The 18,839-nt window shown below is 53.9% G+C and overlaps 1 protein-coding gene across 2 annotated transcripts in view; it reads right to left on the bottom strand.

Moving 5' to 3' along the window:
- SSH2 (slingshot protein phosphatase 2) overlaps positions 1 to 18,839 on the bottom strand; it is a 140,401-nt gene that overhangs the window by 55,878 nt on the left and 65,684 nt on the right. The window contains exon 1 of one of the 2 annotated variants that reach the window (XM_075904603.2): positions 23 to 249. The exons of the other annotated variant lie outside the window; for it this stretch is intronic. Coding sequence (XP_075760718.2) covers positions 23 to 135 — 113 coding nt within the window. The 5' untranslated portion in view covers positions 136 to 249. Of the gene's footprint in view, positions 1 to 22; positions 250 to 18,839 lie in introns of those variants that run through there. 2 annotated transcript variants of the gene reach the window in all.

The following is an 18,839-nucleotide window of genomic DNA, read 5'->3' as shown; positions in this document are numbered from 1 at the left end:
GCCGGATCGGGCCCGCACTCACAGCTGGCGGATGGCGCGCGGGGAGATCACCGCGTTGGCCGAGAAGTAGGGGATCATGGCGGGGCGGCGGCAGGTGCAGGCGCGGCCCGGGCCCGCGAGGCTGCTCCGAGTCATGGGGCCGCCCGGCGGGGAGAGCCCGGCCGGGCAGGGGACGCGGCGCTTGTGGCCGGCAGCCCCGCGGCGCCCAGCTGTGCGCGGCCCGGCTCCCCGCCCCCGGCGCAGTGCGCAGGAGCGGCCCGGCCCCCACGTGGCGGGACAGGAGCCCCGGGGCGCCCCGCCCCCCCGGCGCCTGCCCCAAAGCGGGGGCCCCGCTGGGTGCTCCCCCCGCCCGGGCCGGTTTCCCACGCGCAGGGGGGAGCCGCCGTGATCGCAGCACAGACGAGTCAAGCTTCCTCCCCCCAACAGCTCCCCGATCCCTTTGGTAGTGGGGCCAGGCTGCCCCACTCTCCCCCCGAGGCGAGGCTGCGCCAGCCGGCCAAGGGCCCCATGGGGAGGTTTCACACAGACTCCCTTCAAAGGGCAGGGTCCGCTTTAACCCAAGGCCGGGACACTTCCCAGCTCCCCCTTAGTGACCACTCCCCGCGGCTTGGGGGGAGAAGAGGCACCACAGCTGTGGCGACATTGGCACGATCTTGCACAAAAGCAGCCACTTTTGTGCCAAAACATGCTGCCTGTCTACACTGGCCCCGAGTTCTTGCGCAAGTTAACTGACGTTCTACCGTGTGAAATCAGGGCTTCTTGCGCAAGAAGATACACCCCTCAGGAATAAGCCCTTGTGCACAACTGTTCTTACACAAGAGGCCAGTGTAGACAGGCAACATGAATTTCTTGCACAAGAAAGCCCGATGGCTAAAATGGCCACCAGAGCTTTCGTCTACACTGGCGCGGATGCTCTTGCGCAAAAGCACATCCAGAGTAGAGGCTCTTCTGGAAGAGTTCTTGCGCAAGATCATGCCAGTGTAGATGTAGCCCACGTTTGGAAAAATAACTCTGGCCACTCCTCTGCCCCCAGTTAGAACCCGCTAAAGGAAAACCAGGGTTGAAAGCCTACGGCAATTTAACAATCTGCCTCAAGCACACAAAGCTTCCAGGGGACTCAGCCCCTCACCGGGGGGCAGCTCCACCCTTTCGCCCCGTCTGCATAAAAACCCACCTCCCCCCAGGGACAAGCTGTCCCAGCGGCCTAGCGCTGGGCGCGCACACACACACACACACACTTGTGTGAGCGTAACTTAGGTCTGTCTGGGGAGTGGGTTATTCACACAGCTGAGCACCGGCTGGCCCACAGCGCTTCAGAGGGGGAGCCGAGTTAGTCTGTAACTAGAAAAACAACCCCTAGTCCAGGAGCACCTTACAGACTAACGAAACATGTAGCTGGTGTCATGAACTTACAATCCACTTCTTCAGATGACCGGAGTGTTATTAAAAGTCCAGGTCCAAAATAAATGGGTGATGGGGGGTAGGAGGGAGGAAGGGGACGATACACGGGATGGACATAAGCTGTAGTATAAACACAGCTTTAGCCTCCAGGGTTTAGCAAGGAACCTGTAACCAGGCTGGACTTTACAACGCACCAGCCCAACCCTACTGCTATCCCTCTCTGTAGTTTATGTAGCACCCTGTTAATCGGCCAGTCTTGCATCCTCCTCCATGCAGCAGTTCATGGCAGGCTCAAGCAGCCCCCTATGAGGAGGCTCAAAGGAAGAGCAGGGTGCACTAGGTGCTGCAGAGAGGGGAGCTACCCTCCCAGAGCATCCCTTTGTTTGCCCTTGGAAAGCCCCTACCAACGCTGGGCCAGCACAGCAAGCAGCAGCCACTGCCAGAGAGCCAGGAGAAGCATCTCTCCGGTTCTTAGCAAACCGTGAACATCGGTCTCCGCCTGCTACAGGGGAGAGGGCATTACGGAAAACTCTCTCTCCCCACAGAAGTGAACACTGACTCCTCTTCTGGGCCCCGGGAGACAAGCCTGAGGCGCCTCCTCTTGCTCTGAGACCTGCCAGCCAGGAGTTCAGGGATTACTTTAGACTGGACGAGAAACATGCTGCAAGCTACCAAGCCAGTTTCCCCCGGGGCAGACAGTGAGAGGGGCCATGTTCCTAATTCACAGCTCCCACTCTGGCCTCCTGCACCACAGGCCAGAGAGCTGCCCCCAAGCCATCCCCGGAGCACAAACAGGGATTTAAAAAAGGGTCAGGGACAGAGCCTTGGTAAATTGTAAGAGAGGGGATTTAAACCTGGAACAATCAAGTCTGTTCCCAGGGCAGGTTCTCAGACTAATCGGGGCACCCACAGCCTTCTCTTGTCCAAACACACTGAGCTCCCGGAGTCTGTAAGGCAGGTCTTCAAATCCTTTAATCATCCTTAAGACTTCTCTGAACCCTCGCCAGTTTGTCAACACCCTTCCTGACCCGCGGACGCCAGGCCCGACACACCAGTGCCACACACAGGTAAAATAACCTCTGTTGCTACTCCGGATTCCTGCTGACCAGTCCCAAGGATCACATTAGCCTTTTGACCACAGCATCACACTGGGAGCTCATCTGACTCCCCCACCCTTCCCCCTCCCCAACCCAATTAGCTCTACGCCCTGGGCAGGGAGAAGAGAATTGCAGAGCCTTTTGTCGGGGCAGACCCATCTTATCTTTAAAACTCCGCAGGGAGCCAGCAGTCTGGCAGACAAACACTTTGCGAATCACTTCAGGTACCAGGCATTTTTCTATGAGAACTGCTCCATGGCAGACAGGTCGTCTGCACAAACCAGGCATGATGTGTCTGCCTGTTACACAACATCCATTAGGGGTGTAGACAACAGGCTTCAGGCACAGAACTGACCCATCTCTGCAGACGAGTTTTTTAAAAAAAAATACATATGTTGGGGTGAATTAAAATAGAATCCTGCCTCTCTGGCCACAGTTTAGGTCTTTGTTTTCCTCCTCCTCCACTAGAGCACTGAGCTTGGGTCATTCACGGCATGTACCTTGCCAGGAAGAAGAAACAGAAAGTGCATGAGTTGCTTTTCTTCCAAAAAGATCAATGGGTTGAGTTTCTGCCAGCAGTGGAGTGAAGTTCCAGAGAAAAAGGTGTCTTCGAGCATCTTGCTTCACCACTCACTTTCCCCCTCCAACTCCTCTGTCCCACAAAAGTAGATTCCCCTTCCCTTTTCTTTTCTTTTAAAGCAAGGAAATGTGAAAAGGTCAAATCATAAAGGCCAGCTTTGGGGTTACCTAGAAGCTACACAGCATGAGGTTCTGCAGCTGCAGGGACGCACAAGCCAACGTGGACAGACACTTTGAAGGCCATCAAAGTTCCCCTGAAAGGGTATTTTTTAAAAGCTGAAGTAGGACTAAAAAGAGAATCTAGTAGGCTCTGCCACAGCAAGTCTTTGCCGGAATCTGCATTAATTCAAGGATTTTACTGCACAGTCAGGAGCATTTGCATATTAAGGTTTAACAGGCTTCCAAAGATATTTTAACGTAAGACAACTCAACGTAGCCAGCTGTCTTCCAGCAAGAGAAGGATTTTGCTGGACGGGAGTTAGTCGATCTTATTGCAAAAGGGTTTACAAGTCAGGGCACTAGGGAAACAGGATCCCGTCAGCATCTCAAGTGTCTGGTGAGAGGGCCCCATCTAGAGTTAGTACATGCCACATGTCCACAGACAAACAACCCCGGCGCTTCTGTCCCATGCTAATGAATAACCCGCACGATGCTCGAGTAAGACTCTTGAGATAATCCATTTAGTTTCCTTAAATCTTACCCAAAGAGCTGCCAGAAATATCTTAATATGTCCAGCAAACATGCCCAATGTAGGCCCTTCATAGACAAGAAACACAAAGATGCCGTCATTAATCACACGTAGCGCTTCTTAAAGCCGTCGCATTTGACATATGGATAATACATTTCTAAAGGAATTAACCCTGGATTAATAAACTCTGAGAGTGCAACCCATACGCTGAGACCCAAAAATCTAACAGATGCTTCACTATTTTGAGAATAGTAGAAAGCGTCAGCAGCAATTCCAAAATTAAGATTGCACCGAGATCTGCGCTACAAACAGAATCCAGCTCCCTCTTATATCTAGGAAAGAAGTTAGGTTGTAACAGACTGAAAGAGCCCCCTAGTCAAACCTCTCTTGACATGGTGCTACAAGTCCGGGTAGGATGCGCTGTTCAAATGGCCTGTAGGAACTGAAAAAGGCTGCTCTCGTATCCTACCTCCTCTGGGGGAGGAAAACAGCCACCTACTTCTTTGCCAAAGCACTACCCCAGCATTTCAGGGCTCCAAGTGAAACATTAGCAGAAACGGAAAGGTCAGCAAGAAACCCCCCGACATGCTGTGCACATCAGGCACAGGCAAAGGGTGGTGAAAGAAAAGGATCTGACTCCTGGTGTCTTATTGCAAGACACAGAAGGCTGTTAAAATATTAGCAAGAAAATCACGTTCCTCACTCTGAAGTGGTGACTCAGGTAGAAGCATGTGCAGAATTTAAAATGCATGGAGGCCGTACAAGAGAGGGCTGCTGCTCTACGTTACGACAATGCTGGGAAAGTGGGGACGCATAGCTCAGCTGCTCTAGGACATCTGTCCCCAGACACCCCCCTGCAGTTTTAGGGGTTCTATCTAGCACTCTAGGTGATAACAGGATCATCACGTTGTCCAGGGTAGAATCATAGAATCCCAGGGCTGGAAGAGATCTCAGGAGCCATCGAGTCCAGCCCCTGCCCAAGGCAGGACCAACCCCAACTCAATCAACCCAGCCAGGGCCTTGTCAAGCTGAGACAAACACCTCTAAGGATGGAGATTCCAGCCTCATCCCAGGGCTTCCCCACCCACCTAGGGAAATCGCTTTTCCTAATATCCAACCTAGACCTCCCCCACTGCAACTTGAGACCATCGCTCCTTGTTCTGCCATCTGCCACTACAGAGAATAGCCTCTCGCCAGCCTCTTTGGAACCCCCCTGCAGGGAGTTGCAGGCTGCTCTCAAATCCCCCCTCACTCTGCTTTTCTGCAGACTAAACACACCCAAATCCCTCAGCCTCCCCTCATAGGTCATGTGCTCCAGCCCCCTCATCATTTTGGTTCCCCTCTGCTGGACCCTCTCCAATGCGTCCACATCCCTTCTGCATAGGGGGCCCAGAACTGGACACAATACTCCAGTAGGAGGGGTAAGGGCAGTCAGCAGTGTCTCTGGCCTTTTGGTGCAACAAACTGCTGCCTGGCAACGTGGTCTCACTACTGATCACGGACGGCTCCTTTTCAGAGTGCTCCTGTCCATCTGGGAGTCCATCTGTGCAAGAACTCCCCCTACGCGGTAAGCACTAGGAGCACCGCTCTCGGTCTGCAGCCTCCAGAGCCTTGCCCCCCACCTCAACAGCTTTCAGGTGGGAGACACTGGGGGGGGCAGCCCCCAGAGCTCACACCCCCGACAGCCTGCAGAGGTGGGGCATGCTGCAAGGGAGCAGCCCAAAGAGCCTTGGCCCCCATAGCGTGCAGGCCCTGGGGAGGGGGTGGCCTCTGAGGACAGGACAAGGAGCAAGGGGCTTAAACTGCACAAGGTGGTTTGGGTTGGACATTAGGAAAAACGCCCTGGTGAAGCACTGGAATACATTGCCGGGGGGGGGGGGGGGGGGGAGAAGCTCCATCCCTGGGGATATTCAAGAGCAGGTTGGACACACACTTATCTACGGGGCTCATGTGCAACAGGGAGATGCTGGACCCTGCCCTCCCCAAAAGCACTAAGGGATTCCATGCCTGGGTTTTGCAACCTTAAAACTGTTGCCCCCGTCATTACTGTAGGGGGCCTGGAGCCTGCCTCTGCTGCCCTGTAGACCAGGCTCTAGGCTTGCAACTAGTAGGGAGCCACTGTGAGTGCAGGGGGTGGGTGGCAGCCAGGGGTCTGGGCTGGGAGGGCAGACAGAAACGGGCTCTACCTGGTGCAAGAGGGTGTGCGGGGCCTGGCTGAGCTACACAGAGTGTGGGAAAAAGTCGGGGGGGGGGGGGGAGCGTTATTGTGCACACAGGCTGCTGCCCAGGCCTATTGGCGTCAGTGCGCTACTCCGGGCGGGGCAGGACTAGCCTCGTTTGTCCTTCCTCCGGGCGATGGAATTCCATCCAATCCTGACCCTAAACGCAGGGCCGGATGAATTACTGGGCTGCCTGCTCAGTCACCTTTTGCAGGCCCACGGAAATACGGCAGCTTGAGTGTCACATCTGTTTCCTGTCTTCTCATAAACAACAGCAGCGCTCCCCACAAAACCCCGCCGGGCCTAGGCGATCTGCTGTGGAGACGAGCGGCAGCACCTGGTGCATCCAGGAAGCCTCCACACGGCAGGGAAGGGTACAGAGGCAGCCTGTTCGTCTGCTCCGCGTGCGCAAGGGAAGGCCAAGTTTGCCTCTGCACGGGCACGTCAGGAAGCGCACTGCCTGCCTTCTGGGGAGCCATCCTCCTCCGCGTGGAGCAAGCTGCTTCTCCACGCTAGGCGCATGCATCTCTCCGGCTCTTCACACGGAGTTTTAAGTCGGGTGGCGCGTGATCACACTCCAAACTGCCCCCACACAGCAGCCGTTGGGCCCGCGCTCATTCCTCTCCCCTTTCCGTGCAGGGGAAAGGTTGGGTGTCATGTTCTACTGCTTTGTGCCCCAGAGCCACGCAGCGTCAGGCCTGGCTTCTCGCAGAAAGCTGGGTCTGGGTAGACACACGGCAGAGTATCTGGGGAGAGCCTGCAGCCAAAGAGATGCGGCAGAATGCACACAGGCAAAGCCTGCTTGGTTAGACAACACCTGGCCGCCTCCGGAGAGGTCCTTCTACTGCAGGCCTAGCCGGCCCACGTGTTTAGCAACTGGAACAGCCCCACACACAGGACAAAGCTTTCCCCTCGCAAAAGCCCCAACCAGTCCTGCAGCACCATGCGAGTCCTGAGCAAAGCAGAGCGTGAAGCACAGGATGGAAGGAAAGGCAGGGCGGGGCGAAACCTCATTCCATTGTGAAGCAAGGGCACATGGCTCAGTGGCCCTTGGCTGTATAGACAGCAGCTGCGTCCCACAGCGAGGGGGATTTCACGCCAGAGTTACTAAGCTGTCCCGATGCCCACAGATTAAGAAATAGGTGCTACAGAAAGCTGTACTTAACCCTGTCTCATCCCATTCAGACAGGTTCCATTTTTAAGCCTGGTCGTCTCCGATGCCAAGAAACATTGAGGCTTCTGGTTCTTACTCACAGCTTGTAAGTAAGGAGAGCTGGGTGCTATGGTGATGAACACCACGGAAATAGCTGCAAAGAGAAACGTACTTAACTCTTTGATCAGGTCAGCGGATGAGATAAGCACGATCAACAACTCTGAAGTACGAACATCATGCACTGGCTCTGCAAAAGCCCTGCAAGGCGAGTCCTGGCTTAACTCAAGCAGTGGGCATACCCAGTTCTGACCAGGAGCAGCCCGAGGCCGGCCGTAGCAGCTGGCGCCCCAGGTGGAAGGCGTGATCGGCGCCCCCGCCTGCACGGCCGTCAATGGCCATGACATAATCACAGGTAGCCCCGTGATGTCATCATTGGGCATCCGGGCCGGTGGCGCCCTAGGCGACCGCCTAGTCTGCCTAGGCTCACGAGCCGCCCCTGGCTCTGACAGCCATTTCAAAATGCTCGGCAAAGAAGATCCGTATCGTTATCCCAGTTTGACAGGCAGGTAAAGCGAGGCACAGCGCAGGACATGACGGTCCCAAGGTCATCCACTGGCTAATAGCAGAGCCAGGAATAGAACAGCTGCAGCTAAATCTGTGGTCGCCAGTCCCCTATGAAGAGCATGTGCTGGAAACAGACAGTTGATAGGGAATTTGTATTTGCTAAGCTGAACAAGTTACACACTTCGGAGTCTTCTTCCCCTCCTGTTACCACCTGGAGACATTTACTCTGGGTGCTGGTGGTGCAGGACTGACAGACAGTCCGTCAGGGTGCTAAGTCCCTCAGCAACTCTGCTCCGGCTCACTGGGCAGTTTTCCTAACAAAAGCTTTATTTGTAATTCAACAGGCATTTTAAAGCCACATTTAAGGAAACCAATTCTTTAGATAAGCCTGGTTAGAATGACAAAGCCTCCTGGAGATTGCAGGCCCCAGCTAAGCTCTCAGAGCCCTTCAGCACAGAGATGCAGCCAGTGCTGCTAAAAGGGGTCCAGACCCGTCTCCCACCCGTTCCCTTCGGGGGCAGGGGGAAGGGAGAGCACAATCACCTCCGATCGGTGGGTCCTAGAGCTAGTAACATCCGGCTACTAGATTCCTTTCATTTCGCTCTCTCCTCCTTCCCCATCCCTCTTCAGGGACCCCTCTCACGAGCCTCTTCTCTTCAGGGACCCCTCTCACGAGCCTCACCACCGGAGCGGTAGAGGAGTACCCAAAGAGTTCAGGGGCAAGGGATTTTAGTCCTATTATTTTCTTACCCAGAAAAAGTCAGGTGGGTGGAGAGCCGCAGAGTTGGTCAGTCTCAAGGTCAGAGTAGCCGACAAATAAACCTCTCTGCCGAAAAGGTCCAACCATTTCCTCTTTGTCTTTGATGCTGTTCTTACATTGTGGGGCCTTGGCCCTCTGTTGTGCCGCACCAACCACAAGGGAGCTAGGTTGCTGATGTGTGAATAAATCCATCCCTTTAACAGGAACAAAGTATTTCTTATTGGCCCTCTTGTTAGTCGCAGGGGCAGAAGCCGGTTTTTGCCAAATGTCGTCCACCACTTCTAAAATAGCCTCATCAAGTGGCAAAGCGACTTTGGATTTTTGAGGGCTGCACATTTTCCAAAAGACGGTGCTGCTTTTCCTGTACTTCCATGAGCTGGACCTCCCAACTGTCCACAACCCGCTTGAAAAGGTCCTGAAATTGTCAGAGTTCATCAGTTGGCAATGAGTCTCCCGGAAACACCGCCCCGTGGGGAGAAGATGACGATGGAGCAGTCGGAGAAACTCCCTGCAGTTGTTCTTGGTTGGAGAGTTGACCCTCCTTAGGCTCAGAATGTTGGAATGCCTGGGATGCGCTCTGGGTGGGGGGGGAAGGGAGGAGAGAGAGAGAGAGAGAGAGAGAGAGAGAGAGAGAGAGTGTGTGTGTGTGTGTGTGTGTGTGTGTGTGTGTGTGTGTGTGTGTGTGTGTGTGTTGGGGGGAGGGAGGGTGTCTCGTTTTGGCAGGGGTGGGCGAATTAGCACAGTAGCAGCAAAGTGAGCAACAGTGGGAATAACGCGGTGAGGAGTTATGTGTAGGGCAATGGCGCTCATAATAGGTGTGACCATGGTGGTGGCTATGGTAATGTCTGGCAGGCGAGGCATGCCTGGAGGAATACATGCTCCTATGGTTGTCATGGTAACGGGTGTAAACGGAGCGGCTGTGTCTACATTGGCACCCTTTTCCAGAAAAGGGATGCTAATGAGACACTTCGGAATTGCAAATGCCGCGGGGGATTTAAATATCCCCCGCGGCATTTGCATGAACATGGCTGCCGCTTTTTTCCGGCTCGGGGCTTTGCCGGAGAAAAGCGCCAGTCTAGACGGGGATCTTTTGGAAAATAAAGCCTTTCGCAGAAGATCCCTTATTCCTGAATTTAAGAGGAATAAGGGATCTTTCGGAAAAGGCTTTATTTTCCAAAAGATCCCGTCTAGACTGGCGCTTTTCTCCGGCAAAGCCCCGAGCCGGAAAAAAGCGGCAGCCATGTTCATGCAAATGCCGCGGGGGATATTTAAATCCCCCGCGGCATTTGCAATTCCGAAGTGTCTCATCAGCATCCCTTTTCCGGAAAAGGGTGCCAATGTAGACACAGCCAGAGTGTGGGCGATCTAGGTGACCTGGATCTGTGCCTTGCCGGCATAGGAGACAGGGATGTGTGCCGGTGCTGATGGTAATAGTGGGGGTGAAAGAACTGCATGCCAACGAGTATTCAGTCATAGTTCAATGCCATGGCGGGTCTGCAGGCAGAGCCAATGGAGCTGGTGAAGGGGAAAGAGGCTCAGAAGAAAATGTGACATGCTCCGGACTGGGGGAAGGAGCGATGACCGTGTGTGATTTATGGTGGGCCTTAGCTGGTGTCAACAACTGCGCTAATGCGGACTTATCTGTAGGCTGCATATAAGGTCTAGTCGGTGCTGGCTGTGGTTCCAGTGCTGGCTGCGGTGCTGAAGATGGTGCCAGTGGAGCCCGTGCCAGCGGTGCTCATCGTGCCGACTGCACTGGCAGTGCCACCATGTAGGTGCTGAATCCAGTCCCGAGGCTGTTAGCGGTGCTGCAAATGACGCCAGTGCTGCTGGTGGTGATTTTCGTGGTAGACTCGGCCTTGATGCCGACGTGCTATGGCTTGGTTTCGCTTTCTCCAAACGGCGGGTAGGAGCCGTCCCTGAAGTGCCCAGCTTCTCTCCAGCGCTAATATGGGTTGGTGGCAGTGAGCGAGTTGGAGAGGGCCTCTTTTTCGTGAAAGTACGAGGCTCTGGTGAGACGGCCCGGTGCTTCCTGGCTCAGAGAGAGGCTGATCTGAGTGGGGAGGGCTCCGTCCGTGAAGGCTGCCGTGCTTTATTAAATAAAAGCATTTTGAGCCTCATCTCCCTGTCCCTTCGTGCGCACGCTGTTATCTTGGAGCAGCGAGGGCAGTTTTGCAGGGTATGCCACTCACCTAGGCACCTAATACAGCAGGAGTGCCCATTTAAGCAGGCATGGGTTCCCAGCAAGTGTCACATTTTTTCACTTGATCCTGGTGTGGTTTTTCCTCAAGGGATTTTCTTTTCTTTCTCTCTGTTCTTAATGCCCCCTTCCCTCCCCTCCATGGCTATAAACCTACTGCTAAGATTAACTCAACTAAGAACTATTAGCACTACAATTAACTATCGAATGATTAACTAACAACGTTTACTTTGACAGGATCTGACGAGAGGGAGCTCACTCCGTTGGCGACTGAGGACGGTTAGGAGGAACTGGCGGGAGCCGGATGGCGCGCTCTAAGAAACGGCGTGAACAGCACAAGGTGCCTAACACGCATGCACGGTCCGGCAGACTCAGCCGGACACAGCCTTGTCATTTGAAGCTGCGTAGTGCAGATACAATCCAAGGTGTAATTAGCCAGTCTAGCTAGAGGGTTGGTCACCTTTGGTCTCACCCCACGTGATCACCTAATTTTAGGTTTTTTGGAAAAAGGGGTACTTTATAAAAATAAGGTTGAGAAACACGGGACTAGCATGTTGCACTTGTGCTCTGTAAACAGAAACCATGTTAGTAACCCCACCATAAAAATCAATGCAGTACCCAACTGCAGTAATGTTGAGACTTTACCATGAAAGTCTGAATCATCAGAACAGATCAGACTAGTGTTTACTCTAGTCTAGTATCTAGTCTTCAACAACAGCTGGTGGCAAACAAGCCCAAGGAAGGTACAAGAAACTAATTATAGAATCATCTGCCCATAAGAGACATTTCTGCCCCTTTTATCAGCTAGAAATTGGCTGGTCCCCTGAAGCACAAAGGAGTTAGATCTGTTCCGAAAGTCAGACTTTTTAAAATCTCAACTAATATAAAACCGCAGCTATTCTCATTCCCCAGACAGGCTTCCAATAGGAGATTATTAACGCTTGATAAGATAGGTCATGTTTGCCTCGGCTATTCTTGCAGCAGTAAGTTCCAGAGGTTACTCTGTGTCAAGTAAATAAAGCTCATGCAAGGAAATGATTTTGTAATTTTGCTGGGATCCACACACCTGAAAGGCATTCAGAATAAAACCAAAGGCACCAATTTAGAACCAAAACCTGTTTGGCTGTTCTTGTGGAAACTCCAATTTGCAATATCTGCGGAAAAGCACAACTCTCTACTGCTTCATCAGAATTCTGTTCTGTCTGAGTTTTACATTTTACACCCAACAAGGAAGTTCCCAATTAATGATTAAATCCACATATAGTATTTCACCAGCGTGTTGCATAGAGATGACATATTACCTCCAAAAAGTGACAAAAGAAAATGTTAAGGTTGCAGTGGCAAAAATCAATCAATTAGGAAGTGCTGGAATTAAGGTTGCCTGTGCACTGTACATTCTGTACAGAATAGGGGACCTATTAAAAAAAGGTCTGTGATTGTGTAATTTAGAAAGGTCATGAATCATAATGCACAAACACGTATGAAAGGGGTCAAATTAAGATTGCCCGGGCACTGTTGAGTCAAGCATTCTGTAGCTCCTAGGTGCTTCCCTTTGCAAGTTTAATGCTCTTTTAACTCAAGGCTTTTGGCTGTTAAGTAGTTTATAATAATTTACCACCCCAGCCAGATTTTTCCAGGAATGTAACGGTGCTTAGGAAAAATGGTGCCATCAATAATCTCCTAGCACTAAAAACTAGAGTGCTTCTTAACGAGAGTGCCAGGTCTCAGCAGATATTGATTAATTCATCATTTTGGGGGAGTTACTTCTATCGCTGCCTTTTAACATCAGGTGGCAGCACCTCTCCATTTGTGTGTCCGGGATGAGGCTTGCTGGGCTGTGCCTTAGCACACACCGTACCCAAACAGGCCGCTGTCTCTCCTTCCTTGGGCTGCACAGCTTCTTTGCCAGGAGAGGCAGCTCTTGCAGCGATCTTCCCTAACACAGCCAGGGGCAAATGACCCTCCAGCAGCACGGCCACAGCTCTTGTTGCCTCTGTCTCCGCTCTTTGCGCTGCTGAGAGAGTCTTGGGGAGAAGGTCTCTGACCTGAGAGCTGAAGCAAGGAGTGATCTGTTGATCCACCAGTACCAGCAGCAGCGGCACTGCCAGCTTTCCCCCTTCCCACCCCCGGGACTCAACCAGGACTTCCCGGACGGAAAAGGGGCAGTTTTGTCTTCAAGCGCAGCCACACGTAGCTTCCCTGGCCCAGTCTACACTGGCACTTGACAGCGCTCTAACTGTGTGGCTCAGGGGTCTGACCCCCAGCCCCACCCGAGCGCAAGTTACAGCGCTGTAAAGCCCCAGTGTGACCCAGACTACGGTGATAGGACCCACGTTCCCAGCACAGCTAGCTACACTCCTCCTGGAGGTGGTTCACACAGAGCACTCGGCCGTGGCCACTGTTTCGGGTCACGGGGCTGCTGCAGCTGGGCTTTAAACTGTTATGTGTGGACACAGCCGAAGATCCCACAAGGGGGTGAATTAGCGTTTCCCATATAGACACCCCTCAAGGGAAGTTAGTTAGTAACAGGGGTTTGGTCCAACCATAAATAAAGCAGCTGGTACCTCCTTCAAAAGACACAGAGCCCGGATACACCAGATCTGGGGCTCCAGGTGTCAGAAGGGCCATGCTGCGTTACTGAGTCCCATGCCGCCCCATCCACAGTTGTGCTTAATTCAAACTGTTGAGTTTTCCTTTCCTCTTGCCTGGTCTCCTTTCCTCAGGGGGGGACCTACCCTATCAAGTGGGCCATGGCGCGGTCACCACAGTGACAGTGCAAATCCGGACGTCACCGTTCTCTTGGCTGACGTAGGAACCACAAATTCGGTTTTTACATCTTCACGTTGATGTTAAAGCACAGCTGGCAAATGAACATTGTTCCTGCTAGCAGTAACTACAGCAGAAAGGAGCGTGTGAATACTGATCCAACCCCCACACACAACCTGAGCTGTTCTATTGGGCAAATAAAGTGGTTTATGAAACAAGTGAAAATATGTACTTGATACAATATTAGGCTCCAGCTCCAGGGGAGGGGGTTGACAGGATCACAACCACAGACGAGCCAGGCGTGTGGGTTTTGGATTCTGCAGACAGCGGGAATTTTCAGAGTCTGTGCCAGTGAAAGTTTGCAACCATCGCTGGAGTCTGCAGTTCCATGTAATGCTGCCAGGCGGAACCGAGCCTGGGATCTCAGTGCAGGAGCCTCTACCGCATGCCCTAAACGCCAGGTGGCTCTCAGCTAAGGCTGTAGAGCAAACTCATTCTCTCTCTGTGCCCTGGTCTACAGTAGGACTTTATTGCAAAATAAACCCTCCAAGGGCGAATTTATAAGCGGCGCATCTACACTACCAAGCCCGTTATTTTGAAACAATGGGCCACTTCAAAATCTGTACTCCTGTGTCTCAAGGAATAACACTAATTTCAAAATAGTGGGAGTGTGGACGCTCTGGTGCTGCTATTTCGAATTAACGACTCCCCAGAGCTTTCGAGGCTTCCCCGTAGCGTGGAGCCGCTAGTTCAAATGTGTTAAATCGGGCGTTAAGCCAAATTTACTAATTTCAAAGTAGTTTCCTAGTGTAGACATGGCCTGTAAGAGGTCTGTGCCACTCCGAGAGCCAGTGACCCACCCCCAGCAGGTGTGGGGGCTACATACGCACACTGCCTGGCATAGAGAGTGGGGGGGGGGAGAATTTCAAATTCCCCAAAGCTCTCCCCATCTCCTTGGGAAACCACAGCAGGCTCCTTGGAGCGAGGCCACCCCTGGGCCTAAGTCACCCCACTATCTGAAATAGCAGGTTAAAATATGGAGGCTTCCGGTTTTCTGAGTGCACAGGCTCCCTGCACTACGACATTCGCGCCTCCCCTCCTCACTTCCAGCCCAGCCTCAAGACAAGGGAATGCAACCTCTTTGCTGTTATTAACCAGAAGCTCCTGCGTTAAATTATGGATGTCCACTTGCCAAATGAAAGGAACGAGTAGCTCCGCAGCACCTTAGAGACTAACAAAAACATATAGAGTATCGTGAGCTTTCGTGGGCACAACCCACTTCTTCTGAACTACTACTGGGTTTTAAAGTTACAGACTAACACAGCTACTCCTCTGATATCAATGAAAGGAGTTAATGCTGAAATTGCAGCAAGGGAAGTTTAGGTTGGACATTAGGGAAAATTTCCTGCCTGTTAGGGTGGTTAAACACTGGAATAAATTGCCTGGGGGGGTGGAATCTCAGTCACTGGAGATATTGAAGAGCAGGTTGGACAGACACCTGTCAGGGATGATCTAGACGGTGCTTGGTCCTGCTGTGAGGGTGGGGGGCTGGACTCAATGACCTCGCGAGGTCCCTGCCAGTTCTAGGATGTTCTGATTCTATGAACCCTGAGGCATCTTGGCTACCTGGAGCCATCACTACAGCCACAGCCAGAAGCATTTCTCCCGGAAGGGTGTGTTTTGACAGTTGCAACAGAAAGCGCAATGGCTCTTTGGCTGGGCCACAGGCTGCAGTGCCTGCCAGGTTATGTGCTGAAATGGTGTTTTCCTCATTTCCATTTATTAATAGGCTTACAATGAGGACCACATAGAAGTTTGCTCCTGACACTTCTGGAAAGAGACAGGACCCTACTGGGTCCAGAGCTATCCATGTGCAAACAGACATTAGGCTGAGCAAGTGACATGCAAAACTGCTTCCCAGGGCGAAGATGATGGCCTAGCGAGCTGGTGCTGGAACGGGGGGGGGGGGGGGGGGGGGGGGGGGTATTCAGGGTTGCATGCAACGGTCCGTATACAGCAGAACAGAATTCTAACTTCTTCCCAAACGCTGCATCAGTGAGGATAGAAACGACACTTCCTGGCTAGAAGGACCCGGGGGGCTTCTCACCTACACTTCCACAGGGATCAGACCCTATGCGAGAGGACAGCCTGACAGAGTCACATACAGAGAGCAGGATGACAGCAGGGCCAGGGAGCCAGGGCTGAGGTCCCCAAACTGGGGGTGCACCCTCGGAGGGGGCAGAGGAACATTCGGGGGGAAGCAGCTGAGACAAGGGCCAGCCATCACAGGGGATAGGGAGAACCCCCTACCTCCACCCAACTGCCATCCTTGGCCCCCCAGCTCTACCCCCACCCCCAGATGTGGCCCCCCAGCCTCAGGCCTCTTACTCTTGTCCGTGTCTCCTCCCCCTCCCCTGGAGCCGTGGCCCCACCCAGCACAGATGGGGGTAAGAGGGCACGGCCCTAACAAGTTCGGGGACCACTGAGGTAAGGGTCTTGGAAGATGGAATTAAAAAGCGATGCCTTGGAGACTGTTCCCTGTAAGCTGGGTGCTTGTGCCTCTGATCAGGAGAGAGTCCCATGCTATCCAGCTGATGGGCAAAGCGCCCACAGCTAGGGTTGTGTTTCTACTGGTGGTGCACATTCCCGCATGCAGCAGTGCACAAAAACATTCATTCTGCACATGGACGGACAAGATCAGAGCAGCGAAGAGCCACGTGCAGCCCACCAGGGTTCTGTTTGCCACTGCCCATGGGCAGGCGTCTGGGTTCCACCCATGTGGGTTTTTCTCCATTGGTGTTATTAAAGCGACACGCCCGTGAAGCCAGGGCACGTGAACTGAGGCACAGCCCGCAGCGTGTAGGCATGCAGGCGCAGCTCGTGAAGTGCCCCTCGCCCGGAAGATCACCTTGGTGTGGACAGCCTTGCAGCCCAGGAGATGGAGGAGGGCCACTCGCCAGCCTCGGTCGCCCATTGCTGGATTGGAGGGACCATGCTTGGGGGCGATCCTGCACGGTGCTCTCCGGCCCCTGGCCTTGCACGGCCTGCCAGTTTACACATGGAGCCAGGCGGCACCGGCGGGATTGTGAAATGCACACGACACAAAGGCCAGGGGCTGTTCCGTTTCTGAATAAGAACAAAGGATTGAACGGGTAGGTCTTGGAGAGCAAAAGCTGCCAGGTGCTTGTCATGAAAGGCGGGCACAGCCAGGCTGGCGGGAAAGCCCGGGCAGGATGTGGGGCGAGCGACACGGGACCGGAGAGTACCTTGTTCAGCAAAGCGAGGCTCTGGTTTTATTTGGCAGAGAGCCAGTTCCGAGACGTCTGCTAGCTCCTGCCAGCACCTCTGGGCTCCGCTACGGTTTCCCTACAAACATGTCGGGGCGCGGCGTGCTCCCAGGCGGGACTGATACGCTGCCGCAGCCTGTGTCTCCGGGAGCGGTGCAAGAGTCCAGCGCACCAGGGAGCCGCTCAGAGGGTCGAGGGTTAGGACTGCCAACCTGCAGTGAGACAACGGGACCTGCCAGGCCTCGGGGCGGGGCTGGTGCGGCCACAGGAGGGCTTCCTCACGCTAAGGACAGGTGGTAGAGGTGCTGCCCAGCCTGGGTTCCCCTGGGGAGCGCCACAACCTGCTCAGAGGGAAGACACAGGCACCCGTGCCTGATAAGCCTAGGGAATGAACAGTGCAGGGGAAAATGCACGTCCAGTTCCAGGTCGCAGGCTCTGCAGTAGAAAGCTTTATACTGCAGAGCCCGCAGTGCAGGGTGGCAGCCGGCTGCCCGGCAGTCAGTTCGTGCTGGAAGTTGGCTTTGAAGCCGGCTCCCAGTGCGTACCAGCTCCTGCCTGCCAGTCCTGCTCCCAGGGAGCCAGCTGCTGCCCTGCACTGCTGCCTCGGATACAGAGGCAGCAGCGTGGGGTGGCAGCCAGCTCCAGGCCCCACTCCTGGGAACAGGACTGGGAGCCAGCATGTAACTGTCACGGTACCAATAGCTCATGCTTATCGGGTAAGTGTTTAAATGGTTATTCTGTTACATTCCTTGTTTATTCCCAATATTTAAACTACACTGATAAAGGTGAAGAATTAAGTGGTAAAAAAAATCCCCTTTAATGACCTAATAACCCTTTCCCGTTTTAACAACTGCTAACTTGTTCCTGAAACAGGCTTCCGGGAGTTCCCCCCATTTCTCTGCTGAAGTCAGCGGGCTACGCTGAGGCATGTTTGGGGCAGAGGCTGCTAGCCCGAGGCTGGGGCTATCACGACTGAGCACGAGGCCAGGCAAGGCAGGGCATGTTCTTGGAGAAAGCCAGTCAAGCCAAACCCGCAGCAGGAGCCGAGTCAGCGATAAGTCAGGGCCTGAGCAGGTAAGCTAACCTGTCTGCATCAGCTCTGCCTCACCCCAGGAAAGCTGCACCGCCTGGGCCCTGCTCAGACAAGCCCTCAAATTCCTTTCCCGGATGCCCTGGAAGAGTTAATTCTATGGCAGCTGGTAGTGAAGGCTGGATTTAACTCAGCCCATTTTTAACTGCAAGCTGCCCCCTAGCACCAGTCTGCAGACAAGATAGGCTACGCTCTGCTGCCCAGGACCAGCACGGCAGCCTCCTAGCTGGCTTCGTCGGCTAGGCCATGTAATAGGTCTGCAGGCAGAGCCCCATGGGAGCCCCCCTAGCAAGGGTCTTGGTGGACGTTAGCTTCCCTTCCACCAGCAACAGGAAGGCTCAGAGCGGGGGGGAGGGGACGGATTTCCTATCCCAAAGAAATATCTTAAATATGCATAAAATGTGACCACTGAACCCAGCTCACAGAGAGGCCCCTGACCAGGCCACAGCAGCTGAGCAGACACGGAGATCCCACACTCGGGCACGAGCGAGGCCCCACAGAGCCGTGGGCGTTTCACCACGACACTGGCCGTGTTATTTGAGAGAACTGCATGTTTTCGAGCTTTTCTCCAGTCACCACAGCCAGAGACTTGGTAGCGAGAGCAGAGCGTCTCGGGGAGGTGCCCGCCCCCGGGCCTGGGGGGAGTCTCGGGAGAAACCCCAGTTGAGGCAACAGCGCCCGTGAGACGTGGCAACAGGAATGCCAGCAGACGCTGCAAGAGCCCGGCGGCCACCTCGGCGTCACGAGCGCTGGCGGAGCACCTAGTCACGGCTTCACTGGCCACTGGACTAGCCCACCCCCCTTGCGCCCATTCCTGCAAACGTTCTGCACTAACCCGGCCTGGCAGGCAGCCCGACCCACGCCAGCGCCAGGGAGGTGTGGTTCTACATGAGGAAACTGCCAGCTGATACGCACCCCATTGCCTAGGAAACCTCCAGCCACTCCCGTGCCCAGACTCCTCTCACCGGCTGATCCCTGAGCCGGGTCTGGGCTGCTCTGAGCTTGGTCGCATGCTGCGCTCGCCTTCATTTGGAG

Source organism: Pelodiscus sinensis, chromosome 21, assembly GCF_052426305.1.
Source record: "Pelodiscus sinensis isolate ZL-2025 chromosome 21, ASM5242630v1, whole genome shotgun sequence".
In the NCBI taxonomy this organism is placed as follows: Eukaryota; Metazoa; Chordata; order Testudines; family Trionychidae; genus Pelodiscus; species Pelodiscus sinensis.
Note: the sequence above shows the minus strand (reverse complement) of the source record. Positions and strands in the feature narration are given on the sequence as shown.